This window comes from Pseudomyrmex gracilis, unplaced genomic scaffold (assembly GCF_002006095.1).
Source record: "Pseudomyrmex gracilis isolate BER0280 unplaced genomic scaffold, ASM200609v1 scaffold_246, whole genome shotgun sequence".
Lineage (NCBI taxonomy): Eukaryota > Metazoa > Arthropoda > Insecta > Hymenoptera > Formicidae > Pseudomyrmex > Pseudomyrmex gracilis.
The window spans coordinates 107412-122259 of NW_018020830.1; the positions used below are offsets into that span (position 1 = coordinate 107412).

A 14848-nucleotide genomic window follows, 5' to 3' on the forward strand; every position below is an offset into this window, starting at 1 on the left:
TTTTTTTTTTTTTTTGCTTATAGACGTTGGCGGAAGTTTTCCGATGTTTCATTTGTATGGAAAAGCTGAGGGACGCACATCTATGTCCCCACTGCAGTAAGTTGTGCTGTTATACCTGCATCAGAAGATGGCTCACCGAACAACGATCTCAATGTCCTCACTGCCGTGCTTCTCTACATTTGCACGAATTGGTGAATTGTCGCTGGGTTGAAGAAGTTACTCAACAGCTTGACACGTTGCAAGCTGTTTGCATATCCAACTTTCGACACGATGACTCCAACAGAGACAGGTTTGTGCGTGAATGATAATAAAATTGTTACTTATTAAGTTCAACAGAGAATAATATTTGTTATTATTAGATGCACATTGCATCAGGAAAAATTATCTGTGTATTGCTGGACTTGCTGCAAATGTATCTGTCACCAATGTGCTCTGTGGGGTGGCACCCATTCAGGACATACTTTTAAACCTCTGGAAGAGGTTTATGAGCAACATGTTACACAGATCAAAGCTGAAGTAGGTCAGTTAAACAGACGACTCATGGAACTGATCAGTCTTGTTCAAGAAGTGGTAAATATGATGATTTAATTATTGTAAATACAATAATTTGCTAATAATACATTTTAAAATATATAACAAAGATCTAAGAACAAACTTAAATTTGCAATTTTTGTTATTAAAGGAAAGAAATGTCGAGTCAGTAAGAGCTGCCAAGGACGAAAGAGTCAGAGAGATCAGGAATGCAATAGAGTTGATGATAGCTCGTTTGGATTCTCAGTTGAAGGCAAAGCTGCTGACCTTGATGGGTCAGAAGAACTCACTGACTTTGGAGACTGAACAATTGGAGGCTTTATTACAAGAGGTGGAATATCAATTACATACATGCACACGTTCTGAGTTGATTATCAAGAGCGCTGAGCTTTCTCGTAAAATAAATCAAGTTCGCAAGAAACCAATGACGAGTTTTGTCACCGCACCTGTACCTGCTGACTTTCACAGGCAAGATTTACAAAATAATTCATTGATTAATCACGCATATGATACATATCTCACATTTATAACTGTGATTGTCATAAACGAAACATTTTTATATGTGTATATCATTTTCTTGCAGTGAGATTGTGCCGGGTTATGACAGCGCGACGTTTGCTATGCAAAACTTCACACAACTCCAGCTCAAAGCTGATCCTGTGTATTCCGCGCCGTTGCACGTGAACGGACTGTGCTGGCGTTTAAAGGTATATCCGGATGGCAATGGAGTGGTGCGCGGAAATTATCTGTCAGTATTCTTAGAACTTAGTGCCGGACTGCCAGAAACTTCGAAGTACGTGCACTTTTTACAAATAACAAATTGCAAAATCTTTTTGCACAATATTACTTGCTTGTATTGTGGAGACCATGGCAAGACAATTATATATCTTTTTAAAAAAAAAAAAATTATTTTTTTTACAGATACGAATATAGAGTTGAAATGATTCATCAAGGCTCTCGCGATACGAGTAAAAACATTATCCGTGAATTCGCGTCCGACTTTGAGATCGGTGAATGTTGGGGATATAATAGATTCTTTCGATTAGATTTGCTTGCGACGGAAGGTTATTTGAATACGGAACTGGATACTCTTATATTAAGGTATATATTTTTTTTTATTAATTTTTTATGTAACAACAAGATAGTTGGAAAGTTAAATAACTTATATATCAAATGAATACAGATTTCAAGTACGACCACCGACGTTTTATCAGCGCTGTAGAGACCAACAGTGGTACATCAGCCAACTGAGAACAGTTCAAAATCAATATGCTGCTCAAATTAACGAATTAAAGGAGGTAGATAATGTTCATAAAATAAGTAAATTTTATGTGCCCTTTGCGCCAGAATGAGTCAGTTGTACACAACACAACTGGTTTTTTTTTTTTTTTAGAGGCTAGCAATAGAAATTTCTCGCAATGCTGTGGCGGCTACCAGAGCCACTAACGTGATTACAAATGCCACATCTTCATCTACGCAACAACAGCAACAAGAGGCAGGTGATTCAAAGATCAATTTGAATACCACACGAACGATCGACGCGTATTCTACCGTGAATGGAACACCATCGAGGTATTAAATACCATGATTTAAATCTCAAATAGTTTATATCAAAACAGTAAGTAGTAAACATATATAAACATATGTTCCTAAGATAAAAATTACAAATTAAACAGTAGTATTTTTTTGTTCGAGTTAACAACGAATTTCTGTTTCTGTTCTCTTAATAGGTCGATGCCAAATACACTTGCCAACAGTAGCGGCATGATGTCGGGCGATCAACTGATGCCGATGTGCGAGTTGGGCGAGCTCTCGAGTATGCACGCTCTCGGCTCGACGTCGGCGATGTCGAAAATGTCACTGAAGTCGCATCGCGCCAGCAACAATCTCAACGTCGTCGAGATCGATAATACTCCGCCGTTGCGTCGCGCCAACGACATATCGCTCGGAGAATGTTCAGCCGCAGGGCTTCATCTCGCTTCATCGTCACCGTATTCGCCCAATGTTCAGCCGGCATTGAACTTGATGACCAACAACAGCGCCAGCGATCCTCTGTTGTCCACATCGGCGTTATCGTCGATAACAGGTAACACGCATCGGGTCAACGTCACGGAGAGCGAAGTCGCGCAACGTTGCAACGACACGTCACCCGGAGAATGCCAGGTCACCACGGGCGACGGTGTTCACTCTCCGTCGCCATTCTACCTGTCTCCGACGTTGAATCTTTCATCCAGCAGTAGCAGCAGCAGCGAGAGTGGCGTGAGTATATTTTTTTTTAAATCAATTTTGTGTGCTTTTAACGGACTTAAAAAAATCCTTCGTCATGTGTTCATCACAGGAATTGAGTGAACACGACATTTATATGGACGAGTGCGAACATAACGAGCCGACCATTACCACGCTCTTGGAGATGACGAATGACGAAAATGACGTAGATGACGAAACTATGTCAGGTATGAGAATTACACATATAAAGCTGTGTGTGTTGTATTGTTAAAACAATATACACATTTAACAACAATAAAATATTGCGCACAAATCAAACAAATAATGAGAATCAATTACTTGTCGCATGTTTTTTTCAAAAACACTGAGCAATATATTGCAAAATTAGGTGGTAGCTCGAACAGAGCTTTTTCCAGAAGCGTGCAAAGGCGAAAAACGATCGATCGAGACGTTGAGAATGAAAAACTCACGAATCAGAGCCAAGACGAAGATTGTGTCAAAGAAACTATCACATCTATTATATCCAATAACTTTTATTCAACTTTGTAAAATTCTACTCTCATTTTAATATTTGAATTATTTAATTTTTTATTCTGCTTTAAATTATTCCGTTGTATCTGTGTTCTGATGTGTAATTTATTATTATATTGAATTATCTAAATTATAAAAGAATATATCTTACATGTAACTGTTTGGCAATTATATAAATTATTAAAGCGCTGTAATTAATTAATACTCGCAATAATGCACAAAAATTATGAAAACTTTAATTATTTAGACGCAGCTGTCACAATGGAGACTTCTTATTTCTCAAGTAATGCGCAAAATTTGTTAACATTATTCCCAAACAACGTAATATAGTCATAGTGACGTGTAATTAAAGATAAATTTACTGTTTGCAATTATGGATAAAAATCAATATTTTTAGGAGAAAACGACGTCGAAGTCGCGGAATCTCTCGTATCTTTGCTTCAAGATAAACGGCGCACAAAACAACAAAGCAACACAGAGATCGCTACTGACTTACGCAGGTATTTACTGCGTTCTATTGGAGTATAATTTATAAAAAAAAAACACTATAGAACAAGTAAAACTAATTTCTTGTTATCACAAGATAATAATGCTGAGTTTTCTTACAAATCAGACTCAGAGACTTGCTGCAGCTGTTCGAGATGCAAGAAAGAAACGCGTGGACCTCTTCGTGTCAGCAAATGGACGAAATTTGCGACTCCAGATTCACCAACATGCTGTCACGAATCGAGGAACTCGCTCACAAGACAACTGTCGCTTTAAGTCACCATTTCAGTCCGTCACATCGCAACGTCGCTGTGCAGTCTAACGCGACCGCGGCGTATCCGCACAAACACTCCGATCTCGACGCCACGACTTGCACTGATCTGAATCAAAATGACAGACAACATTCCGGCTGCAACTTTCCTCAGTCGCAAGCAATTAACGGCGCCAAGACCAAACTGAACCGACTGCCGAACATTTGTCTGTCAGAATTGGCGGCCACGTTACCATCCAGCAGCCACACAACCAGATCCGAACCAGCGACACGTTCCAACTCGATAGAATGCGAGAAGGATGTTCCAAAATTAACAGTAGTTAACAAAGTCAATCGCGACACGGACTCATCTAGATCGCGATTAGATCTAATAGTGCCAAATGGTTAGTGAAAAAAAAACATAATAATGTGCGAGTGTAGATAATAAAATAACTGTAAGAAGTAATTTCGTAAATTTCTTTGTTTATTCTTAAGCAAAATTGTTGAAACACGGGATTTAAATATGATTTTCTGAAAATTGTATTGTTTTAGTACTTCTAGACAGTAACAAAATCATGTCGAAGCATTTACTGGCGCGGCATCAGTCGTCACCCAGCTCGTCCAATAGCATGAATTTAACAACCGACAGCAAGATATTCGAATTCGATCAGTTACTCGAAGCCATCAACTTGTCATCGGGATCGCAGAAAGACGCGTCTGCTTGCGGAGTAAAATCGAAGTAAGATCAAGGCTAAGCTCAATTAAAAACAAACTTTCAAAAAAAAATATATATATACATATTTAATATAATATATATATACAGAAAACATACTTTGCCCGATGGCAAGAGCAACGTCTGCATTGGAACCTCCACCGCACTTTCGTTGACGCAGGAAGGCACGTCGTCATCCACAAACACAGCAGACGGTATTCCCAGTCCCAACAATTACAGTTGGTCACCGGCGTTATACCAACGCACACACGGCAAGTATTTGTATAACTTTATTCTTTTAATATAAATAACTTCCAAGTTTTCATCTTCTTAATTTTACATTTAAGTCATTGATTTTACAGGACAAAAAGCTATTTTAGATGTAGCAGTGCAAGGTTCATCAAATGATGTCTCTAGTAAAACGATTGACAAGTAAGTGAGGTTTATGTTGAATTGTGTTTTAAAAAATATAAAAATATAAAAAAAAAATTATATAAAAATATAATTTTAATCACATATTCTATACATGTTAAAACCAGTTACAATTCTCTTAATTTTAATTGTCAAAATTTTATTTCTTTTTGTAGATCTGCGGAAGAAGCTGCCAATTCGCCGTAATAATTTGTAACTTAATAGTAACATAGGATAGTCTTTTCTCTTCTGTGATTTCTATTTCAGTAAATGTTAATCTTGAGATTGAGATAAAAGGAAATTATTTTGCCAAATAAGAATAATTTTAAGATATCATTTGTGTGCATTGTATGTCTGATTTTCTTTGCTTTTGGAAGAGAGGTTAATAGAAAATATCACATCTTACATATATGTATTGCAAAAAGTATTATATTTAATTTAAGTAATTTTTTTTCAGTTCTTTACATACAAAATTATTTCCACGATTCATTCCAAAAAAAAGTGTGAAGTAAGTTATTTATTTAATGTTATTTATTTTTTACCTGCAATCATGAGAAAACGTACACGTATGAGAAATTGTATTTCTAGAAAATAAATAGAAGGTATGAAATAATAAAATGCAGTCAAGTTTATATGTAACTTATGCTAAAACTTTATTTTACATATTCATTTTATGCTAAAATTTTATTTTACATATTCAATATTAATTTAGTATCATTTCTAAATTTATGAGGTAGATATTCCATTTATTTGAGCAGTGTGTTGTATGAGTACAGATATAATCAATTCGATCAAAGAAACCAACCCTGGAAATTCCTTGAAGGACAGAGTTGTGCTGGAGATATTCAATGCAGCAGTCTTGTGTGAAAACCGATTTTAAATCAACTTATATATATATATATGTACAATTCTTGTGCTTTACTTTATATAAATAACAATAAAACGATCAAAAACAACAGGTTTTACTTGTAGATCTTTGAGCCCAGAAAATACTCAAAAAAAGTGTTTTCTGAATACAGATAGTGCAGGTAAATCATAGTAATCTTTTAAAACACTATTTTATCTTATTTGTTTATGCTTCTCTTCTTGTTCTTTCTATGATAAGAAACAGTTGAGAGTATTTCAAAGTAACGATTAAATCGAATTATCTTGTTTGTCCCAACAGACTAGTGTTTACTATTTCAAGATGTAATGAGCTTCCATGGAATCCATCTGTATGTCAGTATACAAGTTACAACATAAAGTTGTTCAGTAGATTCTGTTGTTGTTTTTTATGTTTCTTAATGAACAATCAGGGACTTAGAGTTCCTTGGAGAGTATATCCGCAAGTAAAAAAGAAAAACTATTCATTACATGCACATAATTATCCTAACAAAGAGAAACGTTTATTATCATTCTTCTATTTCTTCGTTTTCCTCTATATTACTGTTACTGTTATCACGATATTCTTCATCTGCGCGGCTGTCATCTTGGATTTCGTTGCTTACATCCAGTATCCCAAGGTCATAAAGCACCTCGTGCACTACAATCGATATATCTTCGCCAGTTAAAGGAGCAATCGCGTGCGTCTCGTAGTCGTACTTTTTTGTTAAAGTATTCAGATGATGCAAAACAAACTCCTTAAAAGCTCTCTCAAAACTTTTCACGTATTCTTCAGGCATTTTCGGTTCTTTCTTTCTCTGGCACAATAGAATTCCAATAGTGTATACACACACACAAGTGAAATATAATTTGAACTTCTGACCTCTTGAACTTCTTGAATCACCTTGTTCTTTATTATCGGTATAATTCGATTTTATTTCAATGAAAAAATAATAGAGAGATAGCGAGCGAATATCGAAATAAATAACGATGAACTTTCTCAAACCACACTCAGTACGCCGAGGATTATTGACTTGGTCTTTTTGTGATCTTTTGACTCTATTCTCGCTATCTGTGTGTTCTTGCGGCCTGCTATTTACATTTTTCAAAATTTTCTCTTAACACTCTGGGCTGTGTTTCGATTCCCCCACCCGAGTGCATCCGAGTGTCATTTTATCTTTGTTTCATATCTAGTGAGTGATAAAGATATAAAGTATACCCCCGGGTGAGGAATCGGAACATAGTCCTAGGTGCGTTCGGGGAGCGCGTTATCAGCGCTGTTGCATCATTCTATCTTTATTGCTCATTAGACGTAAAACAAAGATAGAATGACGCAATAGCGCTGATAGCGTGCGCTCCGAACGCAACCTCTGGGTACGGTCAAAGTTTCACTGCAAATGTTTCGAAGCATCATTCTATCTTTATTTTTCGTTAAATATAGAATAAAGATAGATAACTAGCATAACAGGCGCGCGTTACGCGCACACCGTCGTTATATTTATATATATATATATATATATATACCGTAATCACGTGACCGAAGTCAGTAACACCGCCGCGGTCGCGCGGCCGAGGTCAGTGACTCCACCGAAGTCGCGCGACCGAGGTCATTGACCCCGCCGCGGTCCCGCGACCGAGGTCAGTGACTCCTCCCACCACGGTCGCGCGCCCGCGGTCAGTGACCCTCCCCCCACCAAGGCCGCGCGGCCGAGGTCAGTGCCCCGCCAAGGCCGCGTGGCCGAGGTCAGTGACCCCGCCAAGGCCGCGCGGCCGAGGTCAGTGACATTACTGTAGTATGTATATAATACATATAATACAATATAAAGTATAATATTATAAATATATAATAAATTATATGTATAATATGTATTTATTTAATGTTATATATAATATAAATTACAATCACGTTATTTTCACGTGTTGTTTTTCTACTCTTTCCTGTCACGTGACTTTAGTTACGTTTTTAATTTTCTCTACATATACGACGAACTGTCTCAAAATCGCTTTCCATTATTTACTCTCTCGATCTTACCGATTCGATTCGACTCGATCAACCAACCAACCAATCGGCAACGCGAAAAAGAGGCAACAATAGATGCGATACATTCGGCTTCTGTGATTTGTCTGTGATTAATCAATTTTTTACGGCTTACATCTTACGACTATATTGTAGAATAGGCCTTAGTGAACAATCACAATCGACGCTCGGTCAATCGAAGGAAGTTGGTCAAACTGGTCTTGAAACTTTGCTGTTTCCCATCCGGAGTTTGTTGGCACCATTGGCACTAAGCTGCCAATGCGTGCGCGTTTCTCATAACGCATTGACAAGGTTGTTTTCTAAAAAATTCTGATATTTTGCCATGGCGAGCGAACCGGTGAAGGAATGGAAGATCGGTGGTTATCCTCCGCAATACGATCCTGTGAAACACGGGCCCTACGATCCCGCGCGTTATTACGGAAAAGGTAAGTTTGTTCTCGCGCTTGACGTATACGTATTTTCTTTCTCTTTCTCTCCTTATGAGATATAGCGCAAAGTAGCAATCTTATATAATACTCCGTTTTTTTATTTACAGCTGATACTCCATTCCTGGATCTGAAACTCAATGAGATTCCTTCTTGGATTTCGAGACGTGAAAAAACTCCTTCGTCTATTGCCGGACTGTTTTCACGAGGTAATTCCGATGCGAGAGGAAAATTGTCAGTTTATCAAACTTGCATAACTGATCATTTCATTTCACATGATTTCAAGAACTTTAACAGGAAATCTGTTCTTTGCAGCTGCACTGTGTTATATTTTGTAAAGTCAAAAAGTAAGATTGACACATTGTAGATGACAGAAAAAAGAGAGAAGAAAGTGCAGCTACAAAAGACGATTTCTCTGACATAAAAGCTTTATACAAGTCTTATCTTTCAAGATTTTACACTGATATTCATAATTGAGTCTTATATTTGCAATTGTCTTAAACTTATCTTTATAGATAGTGTACAAGTTGTTTCATTGGCTCTGCATCTGAAAATAAACTTAAGATGATATTAAATATAGGATTTAATTATGGAAATTGATTTTAATTTTGTGTGTTTATACTGTGCAGCATTTTGGCGTTGGCAACACAAGTATGCGCAGCCTAGAAAAGGTGGTGTGGCTCCATTTTTCCAAGCGACAGTGGGCTGCATAATTTTCTTCTATGTCATCAATTATAAGAAATTAAGTAAGTAGAATGATACAAACTGATTTAAGTTTTAACATATATATATATGTATATATATGGACACAACTCTAAATTCTTCATGTTATTTCATTTCAGAGCATCACAAGAATTATAAATATCACTAATTGAATTCTACTGTAGAGATATTCTAAATGTTACATACATTATATATATACACGCTGCAGCAAAGAATTTCATGTATCAATTTGTGAAACATTAAAAGTGTCAGAGTGTTTAAATAAACATTCTTAGTATGTACAAGAAAATATACGATTTGTTGTATTGGCTATAATGTTTCTAATATTTTATGTAACCTTTATGTTTAATTAGTTGTTTTTTTTCGTGACAGAATGAATTTGCACAAATGCTGGCACACATGGATTCAGCAATTGCAACGCACAAAAATACATTGAAATTTAATAAGTTGGCACACCAATACGCAATATAACTTTTTACTTTTGTTTGTCTTATTTAGATTAATTAAGAGTTATTTTTTGCGTTAAAATTTTTCAGAAGCAGAATAAACTTTTGGATCATCATTTATACAAGTTTGATTTTTATTTAGAATTTACAATGGCACTTTTCAATAATCTCAGTTGGGTAAAAGCGTAGAAGAACAAATGTGTATAAAGTAGTTACAACATTGCACTTTGGTAACTTATATATGTGAAACGTGTGTAAGGTATGTAATGTCTCTAACGCATATGTAACTATAATGAATTATATTACAAAAACTAGCTAGTTTTTATCTATACACAGTTCTCGGGATTGGTTGTGTTTTGTATATTCTATGATTAATATATCTGTTTTTTCTATAGTGTTATCAGTAATAGGTAACACTTGTTGTTTTCGCGACTTTTCTTTGTTACTTTTATTATACTTTGGTGTGAGATGTGAAAATATGCACTTTTATAAATATTTAATAATAGAATCCCTACATATATATATGTGCGTAGAAGAATATAATAGTTAATATTGCATGTTCGACTGTTTCGTTCTATATAAACGAGTGTTGTACAGAATCTCGAAGTGTGTTTAAAAAAAATAGTTTTACATATATTTCTAATCATAAACTTATCACGCACGTATTTCGCATATCATTTTTTTTTATCAATATTACTAGTTTTTTGTTCACACTCTCTTTCATACAAACACCGAGTACTCTTTCTCCATCTCTTTCAACATGTTGTGAAGTCGTATTTTTAAACTATCAGACGCCGCAGCACGCGGTAAATGCGTTGTATCACCGTCTGGATTGGCGCATTGTCTCAGTAATACGGCCAGCGTGCTGGTGGTGTGCTCCGACATAAGTAATCCGGGAATAATTATCGTTCCCGAAAGCGTCCATCCGAGAAAGATCTTCTCGCAGACGATCTGGAAGCACATGATCTATATCTTTCTCCGCTAAACTTGACAAAAACAAATCGAACTTTACGTCACGAGGTAAACAAAATTAATTATAGAAATATTCTTTTATTATATCATTAAGAATAATTTATATATGTATGTTCTCCTTGATTGATTTTTATGTCTCATCGTTATCTCTCAGAATATTTTTTTCATACGCACTACTTGTCTATACAGACTGATTACCGCAAAGCGTTCAATGTCACATGAATTTATTACGCTATACATTCGAGCACATTATATAAGCGCCTATGTATACTATCAATGATTACCTGTAGATTATTATTGAGAACCGGTGATTCACAGCGTTTGTTTCTCGAACACGTTGACCGGCAGTCAAAATAATCACAATCTTCGTGTTTCTCACAGCTCTTGCCGTTGGCGACGATACGGTCAGCGATGGGTTTCGGGAAGACCGCGTCCAGATCCAAGAACTTGAGCTTTTGCCCGCCCAACGGCAATCCGAAGTGATTGATCTTCACGTCGCAGAGATGAAGCGGTTCCGGAAAATTGGTCTGTAACTCCTCGAGCAGATTGAAGATCATCACCGCGAGCTTCAGTCTCTTGGCCCACTCGGGTTTCGAGTCGGACAGGGCCAGCACCGTCGTGGGCGTCTCGATCGGCCTGACGTACTCGACCGCGTAGAAGGTGCCGCACGTTCCGATCAATTGCGGGAACACGTCCTTGTCCTCGTGCAAGATCGTCATCAAGTATTCGTTCTCCTGCAGCAACGGCCAGAGATTCTCCATCTCGAGTAGACGTCTCGCCTCGTCCGTCTCCACCCGGTAAGTACGTAAACGCGCGAGTCTCTCCAGTTCGCGTTGCGACACGGTCATGTTCAGTTTAGTGATAACCAGATCCTTTATCATGACGATAAAATTCTCCTCGGACGGGAAGTGTCGAAAACCGGTCGGGTCCACCCAGTAAAGCGACTCGAATTGCTCCGTGAGTGTCTTTGTTCTGATACATGAATATTTACACGAAAATTGAAGAGAAACGTTTGTCTCAGTGTTACATGTAAGATAAACGACGAAAGCTACTATGCGATTTCTAGTCTACATATAAAGCATTGCGGAACAGAAGGAAACACCTCGAGGCCTTAAACACAAGCGGAGTTGCTTCCCAGTGCGCGGAAAAGACCGCCTCTTTGCCCGCGTGGAGCGTCTCGCACGCCAGTGAGTGTATCCCCTTTTCGGCGCACAGCGGCTCGCAGAGAATTCCCATCGCGGAGCCGTCCCGATGCTGGCTGCACTGTAACGAGAATTGAACAAATCGGTAAACACATAAATTAATACGTTTTTATAAATTAATAAGTTTGCGACTTTCAGCGCCGCGAATAGGTTCAACGCGCCGTTCAATGAAATGTTACCTCATCATAAATTTTAATATATTTGTTTATTGCTGTTTATTATTTTTTCTTTACATCTGCTTTTTAATCTTTATAAACTCTCCGAATATTTCGTGCTTTCTTTTTGTTTGTTGTTACATTTTGAATTTTGCACACGTCTCTCTTACTCTTGAGGGGACGCTCGCTCTGTCCCCAGAGCGCGTTACAAATAAAAGCATTCAATCAGTCAATCAATCAATAACCGCTCGCGATACAAGGCGCAGATCATTCAGAGATAATCCTCCACATCCTCTAAAAACATACGTCAGGGTTCATAGGCCAAGGTCAATCGCGTAATGTTATCCTCGATACTTTCAAGATTTTATTCGGACAATTTGTAATTTTGCAATTTTTTCGCGAGACCGATCTTCGCTGTGTATATATCATCATTTTTCGAACGTTTATATACAGTCTCGGAACGGAATAGTAGTAGGCGTAGGTTTCTCTTCTTCAACCGAGCCGCTCGGAATTACGAGAATCGAGAGCAGTAAAAGAGTTATTGCTCTCACGTGGGCGCCGTCAAGTATGTGCGCGCGGTTGTGTGCCGCCGCACGACGACGCTCGTATTCCACCGGTTCCGCGCACAAACTTGATCGCGCGCGTGTATAGCATAGCAACTTATAATGTTGTACAAGCTCGTTGTTCGTCGTGCGGTGTATATTTTTAGTCGGTCCAATCGTTCGGTTGTGCGACGACTCTCGACCGAGAGGGGAACGTCATAATACATATGCACGCACGTTGCGCGTGTCTCCGTTGCGCATCTTTCGTTCCGAAGCGGCTTATCGAAAAAAAAACTCTCCTGAAATGTAACGAACTTATCATTGTTGTTTCTTACGTTTCACGGATTTTTTTTTTTTTTTTTTTCGAGTAGATTCCTGCGCGTTGTCGCTGAATCTTCTTTTCGCGGGGGAATAAGACGCAATAATCGATCGCTTCCCAAAAAGGAATTGGTTATTGAACGACAGACGCCGCCGTGTTGTATTGTAGCTTTTATTCCGCAACGATTACGCGTGCGTCGGTCGAATATTATATAAGTGATTTTCTTAATTCTACACCAGGGGATATTCTTAGACTAATAACATACGAGAAAACATGCAAGTCTTCACGTTCTCCGATAAGATCGCTGTGGGATCTTTGGATTCTTCTTCTGCAATTGTGTGTTCACTGAAAACATGCGTTTTTTTATGCGTTTCGTGACTTGAAATTTATTCCCCTCTTCTGCAAATTATTATTACTGAAGTTTACTACGTATATGTATATTTACATATTGTATATGCGTGTGTATATTATTTAAATAATATGTACATTATTAACACATGTTGCGCGTCAATTTACAACTGAATTAATTAATTTTTTTCTTTGACTATTCTTGATGTCACTTGGGTTTCACAAGTTTATACAAAATTATATTGTTGTGCGACTTTTAAAAAATTGTGCTGCGAGAGCATCTGCAAGTTAAATAAAAACGTCCGCTTTGACGTCGTGCTCTTTTCAACGCGGAAGCTGTGCGGAGAGAGTACGCGTGCGTCCGTCCCGCTTTACCGGCGCGCAGGATTCACTCGCACATTTTCATCGCACACACACACACACATACACATACACATACACGTTTCCACCCTCTGTGCGGTAACCCCTATTGCGTAATCGGTCTCGCGTTCGGGGAAGATTTTTTGGCAATCGCGTCCGACGTACTTGTGGCGATGATCTATCGATCGTCATCGCTCCGATCAAAGTGAAACTCAGCTGACAAGTGAATTGACTCACCACGGTGGACACGTGACGCCAGGCCTCGAGATTCGTGCACATTATACCCCAATGTAGAAGCAGGTAGACGACGAGAAACAGACCGGACAGAAGTAGGACCAGCGCGAATTTGTAGTGATACATGAAACCAGGCAACCGGCGGATGTTCATGACTGCGTTACCGATGATCGTCAGATTCCTGACGGTGATCAAGGCAAGTGTGTGGATCTGAATGAAGTTACCCCCCTTTTTCCCCCGGTTTTTTTTGGTTTTTTTTTTTTGTTTTTTTAATTCTATCGACTCGTTCTTTTCATCCTCGTCGTCTTCCACGGCGACTTCATGTCGACATTTCCGTCCGGTGCCGCGAAACCCGGAGATGTGCCGAGGGACCGCGCTGGCCGCGAACGTCAATGACGGACGTTTGCGGCAATGCGGCATAATCTGCGGCACACGCGAGATCCGAGGCGGCGAGGCGTCGCGACGCTGCGCCTCTCGCGGCGAAATCTCTTCTCTCTCGATTCTGCCAGGGCCGTGCGCCGGGAATCGCATCTCCCCGAGAGAAACGAGAGCGACGGGGTTCTTTCTCACCGCGGGCGGCGATGATTTCCGCCTTGAATTTCAGTTTTTACACGTCTTTTTTAGTTGCACGCGCTTGCGTGCTGGAGACAGTTCCAAGTACGTGTTTCGACGATGTCGCGTTTACTCTTCAATGTGTCTAATATTCGCACATTCTCGTCGCGCAGCCGCGCGAATTAACAATCGCGCACTGCGCGAAACCGCGACCAGCCGGAATTATACAGAGACTACTGCGGGATTAGCTTTGAGCGTGTAATTAACCGCTTGGCGCCACGATGTTGTTCTTCTCCGTAGATGCAATCCGGAATTAAAACAGCTGACAATGAGACACGTCTCGAGCGCTGCTGCGTAGAATGCGTTCTGGAAACTGCGACGTTGATTTTCTGTGCGAGTCTTCGCCTTTTGTCGACTGTCTATTTTTTCTGTCAAAAATTTGAATGTTTTTTTTTTTATTTAAATATGTTTGTTTGAATACGTTTAATTTTGCAGATCGCATTGCAAACAACTTTCTTCGATCG

The 14848-nt window shown here is 38.8% G+C and overlaps 3 protein-coding genes across 5 annotated transcripts in view; 2 read left to right on the forward strand and 1 right to left on the reverse strand.

The window, feature by feature from the left end:
- The window catches only part of LOC109859198, a 6878-nt gene extending 829 nt beyond the window's left edge, over positions 1 to 6049 (forward strand). The window contains exons 2-16 of the mRNA XM_020437207.1: positions 24 to 289; positions 360 to 570; positions 683 to 999; positions 1115 to 1324; positions 1453 to 1632; positions 1715 to 1829; positions 1925 to 2103; positions 2262 to 2790; positions 2870 to 2984; positions 3686 to 3788; positions 3902 to 4428; positions 4577 to 4763; positions 4848 to 5008; positions 5099 to 5168; positions 5324 to 6049. Coding sequence (XP_020292796.1) covers positions 24 to 289; positions 360 to 570; positions 683 to 999; positions 1115 to 1324; positions 1453 to 1632; positions 1715 to 1829; positions 1925 to 2103; positions 2262 to 2790; positions 2870 to 2984; positions 3686 to 3788; positions 3902 to 4428; positions 4577 to 4763; positions 4848 to 5008; positions 5099 to 5168; positions 5324 to 5354 — 3201 coding nt within the window. The 3' untranslated portion in view covers positions 5355 to 6049. The remainder of the gene's footprint in view (positions 1 to 23; positions 290 to 359; positions 571 to 682; positions 1000 to 1114; positions 1325 to 1452; positions 1633 to 1714; positions 1830 to 1924; positions 2104 to 2261; positions 2791 to 2869; positions 2985 to 3685; positions 3789 to 3901; positions 4429 to 4576; positions 4764 to 4847; positions 5009 to 5098; positions 5169 to 5323) is intronic.
- Positions 6050 to 8272: 2223 nt separating this feature from the next.
- On the forward strand, positions 8273 to 9504 carry LOC109859182 (putative ATP synthase subunit f, mitochondrial). Its single transcript, XM_020437186.1, has 4 exons — positions 8273 to 8471; positions 8582 to 8680; positions 9101 to 9217; positions 9314 to 9504. The coding sequence occupies exons 1-4, from the start codon at positions 8369 to 8371 to the stop codon at positions 9340 to 9342; spliced, it is 348 nt and encodes a 115-aa protein (XP_020292775.1). The 5' UTR covers positions 8273 to 8368; the 3' UTR covers positions 9343 to 9504.
- Positions 9505 to 9577: 73 nt separating this feature from the next.
- Positions 9578 to 14183, reverse strand: LOC109859181 (protein FAM69C). 3 transcript variants are annotated; one of them, XM_020437183.1, is made up of 4 exons: positions 13776 to 14183; positions 11715 to 11875; positions 10897 to 11584; positions 9578 to 10591 (listed from the first exon to the last, which is right to left on the reverse strand). In XM_020437183.1, the coding sequence occupies exons 1-4, from the start codon at positions 13923 to 13925 to the stop codon at positions 10361 to 10363; spliced, it is 1230 nt and encodes a 409-aa protein (XP_020292772.1). In that variant the 5' UTR covers positions 13926 to 14183; the 3' UTR covers positions 9578 to 10360. The 3 variants fall into 3 exon arrangements, with proteins under 3 accessions (XP_020292772.1, XP_020292773.1, XP_020292774.1); XM_020437184.1 differs by lacking the exon at positions 13776 to 14183 and adding an exon at positions 11994 to 13080; XM_020437185.1 differs by having other exon boundaries at positions 10536 to 10621.
- Positions 14184 to 14848: the final 665 nt, after the last annotated feature.

What these genes read in the sequence shown, in the direction of transcription:
- LOC109859182 (XM_020437186.1), top strand. Translation starts at nt 8,369, where the DNA reads ATGGCGAGCGAACCGGTGAAGGAATGGAAGATCGGTGGTTATCCTCCG. An exon ending in TGCCGGACTGTTTTCACGAG is followed by an intron (nt 8,681 to 9,100) that starts GTAATTCCGATG and finishes TATACTGTGCAG; the next exon opens with CATTTTGGCGTTGGCAACAC. An exon ending in CATCAATTATAAGAAATTAA is followed by an intron (nt 9,218 to 9,313) that starts GTAAGTAGAATG and finishes ATTTCATTTCAG; the next exon opens with AGCATCACAAGAATTATAAA.
- LOC109859181 (XM_020437183.1), bottom strand. Translation starts at nt 13,925, where the DNA reads ATGAACATCCGCCGGTTGCCTGGTTTCATGTATCACTACAAATTCGCG. An exon ending in GGCGTCACGTGTCCACCGTG is followed by an intron (nt 11,876 to 13,775) that starts GTGAGTCAATTC and finishes TTCTCGTTACAG; the next exon opens with TGCAGCCAGCATCGGGACGG. An exon ending in CTTGTGTTTAAGGCCTCGAG is followed by an intron (nt 11,585 to 11,714) that starts GTGTTTCCTTCT and finishes TTCATGTATCAG; the next exon opens with AACAAAGACACTCACGGAGC.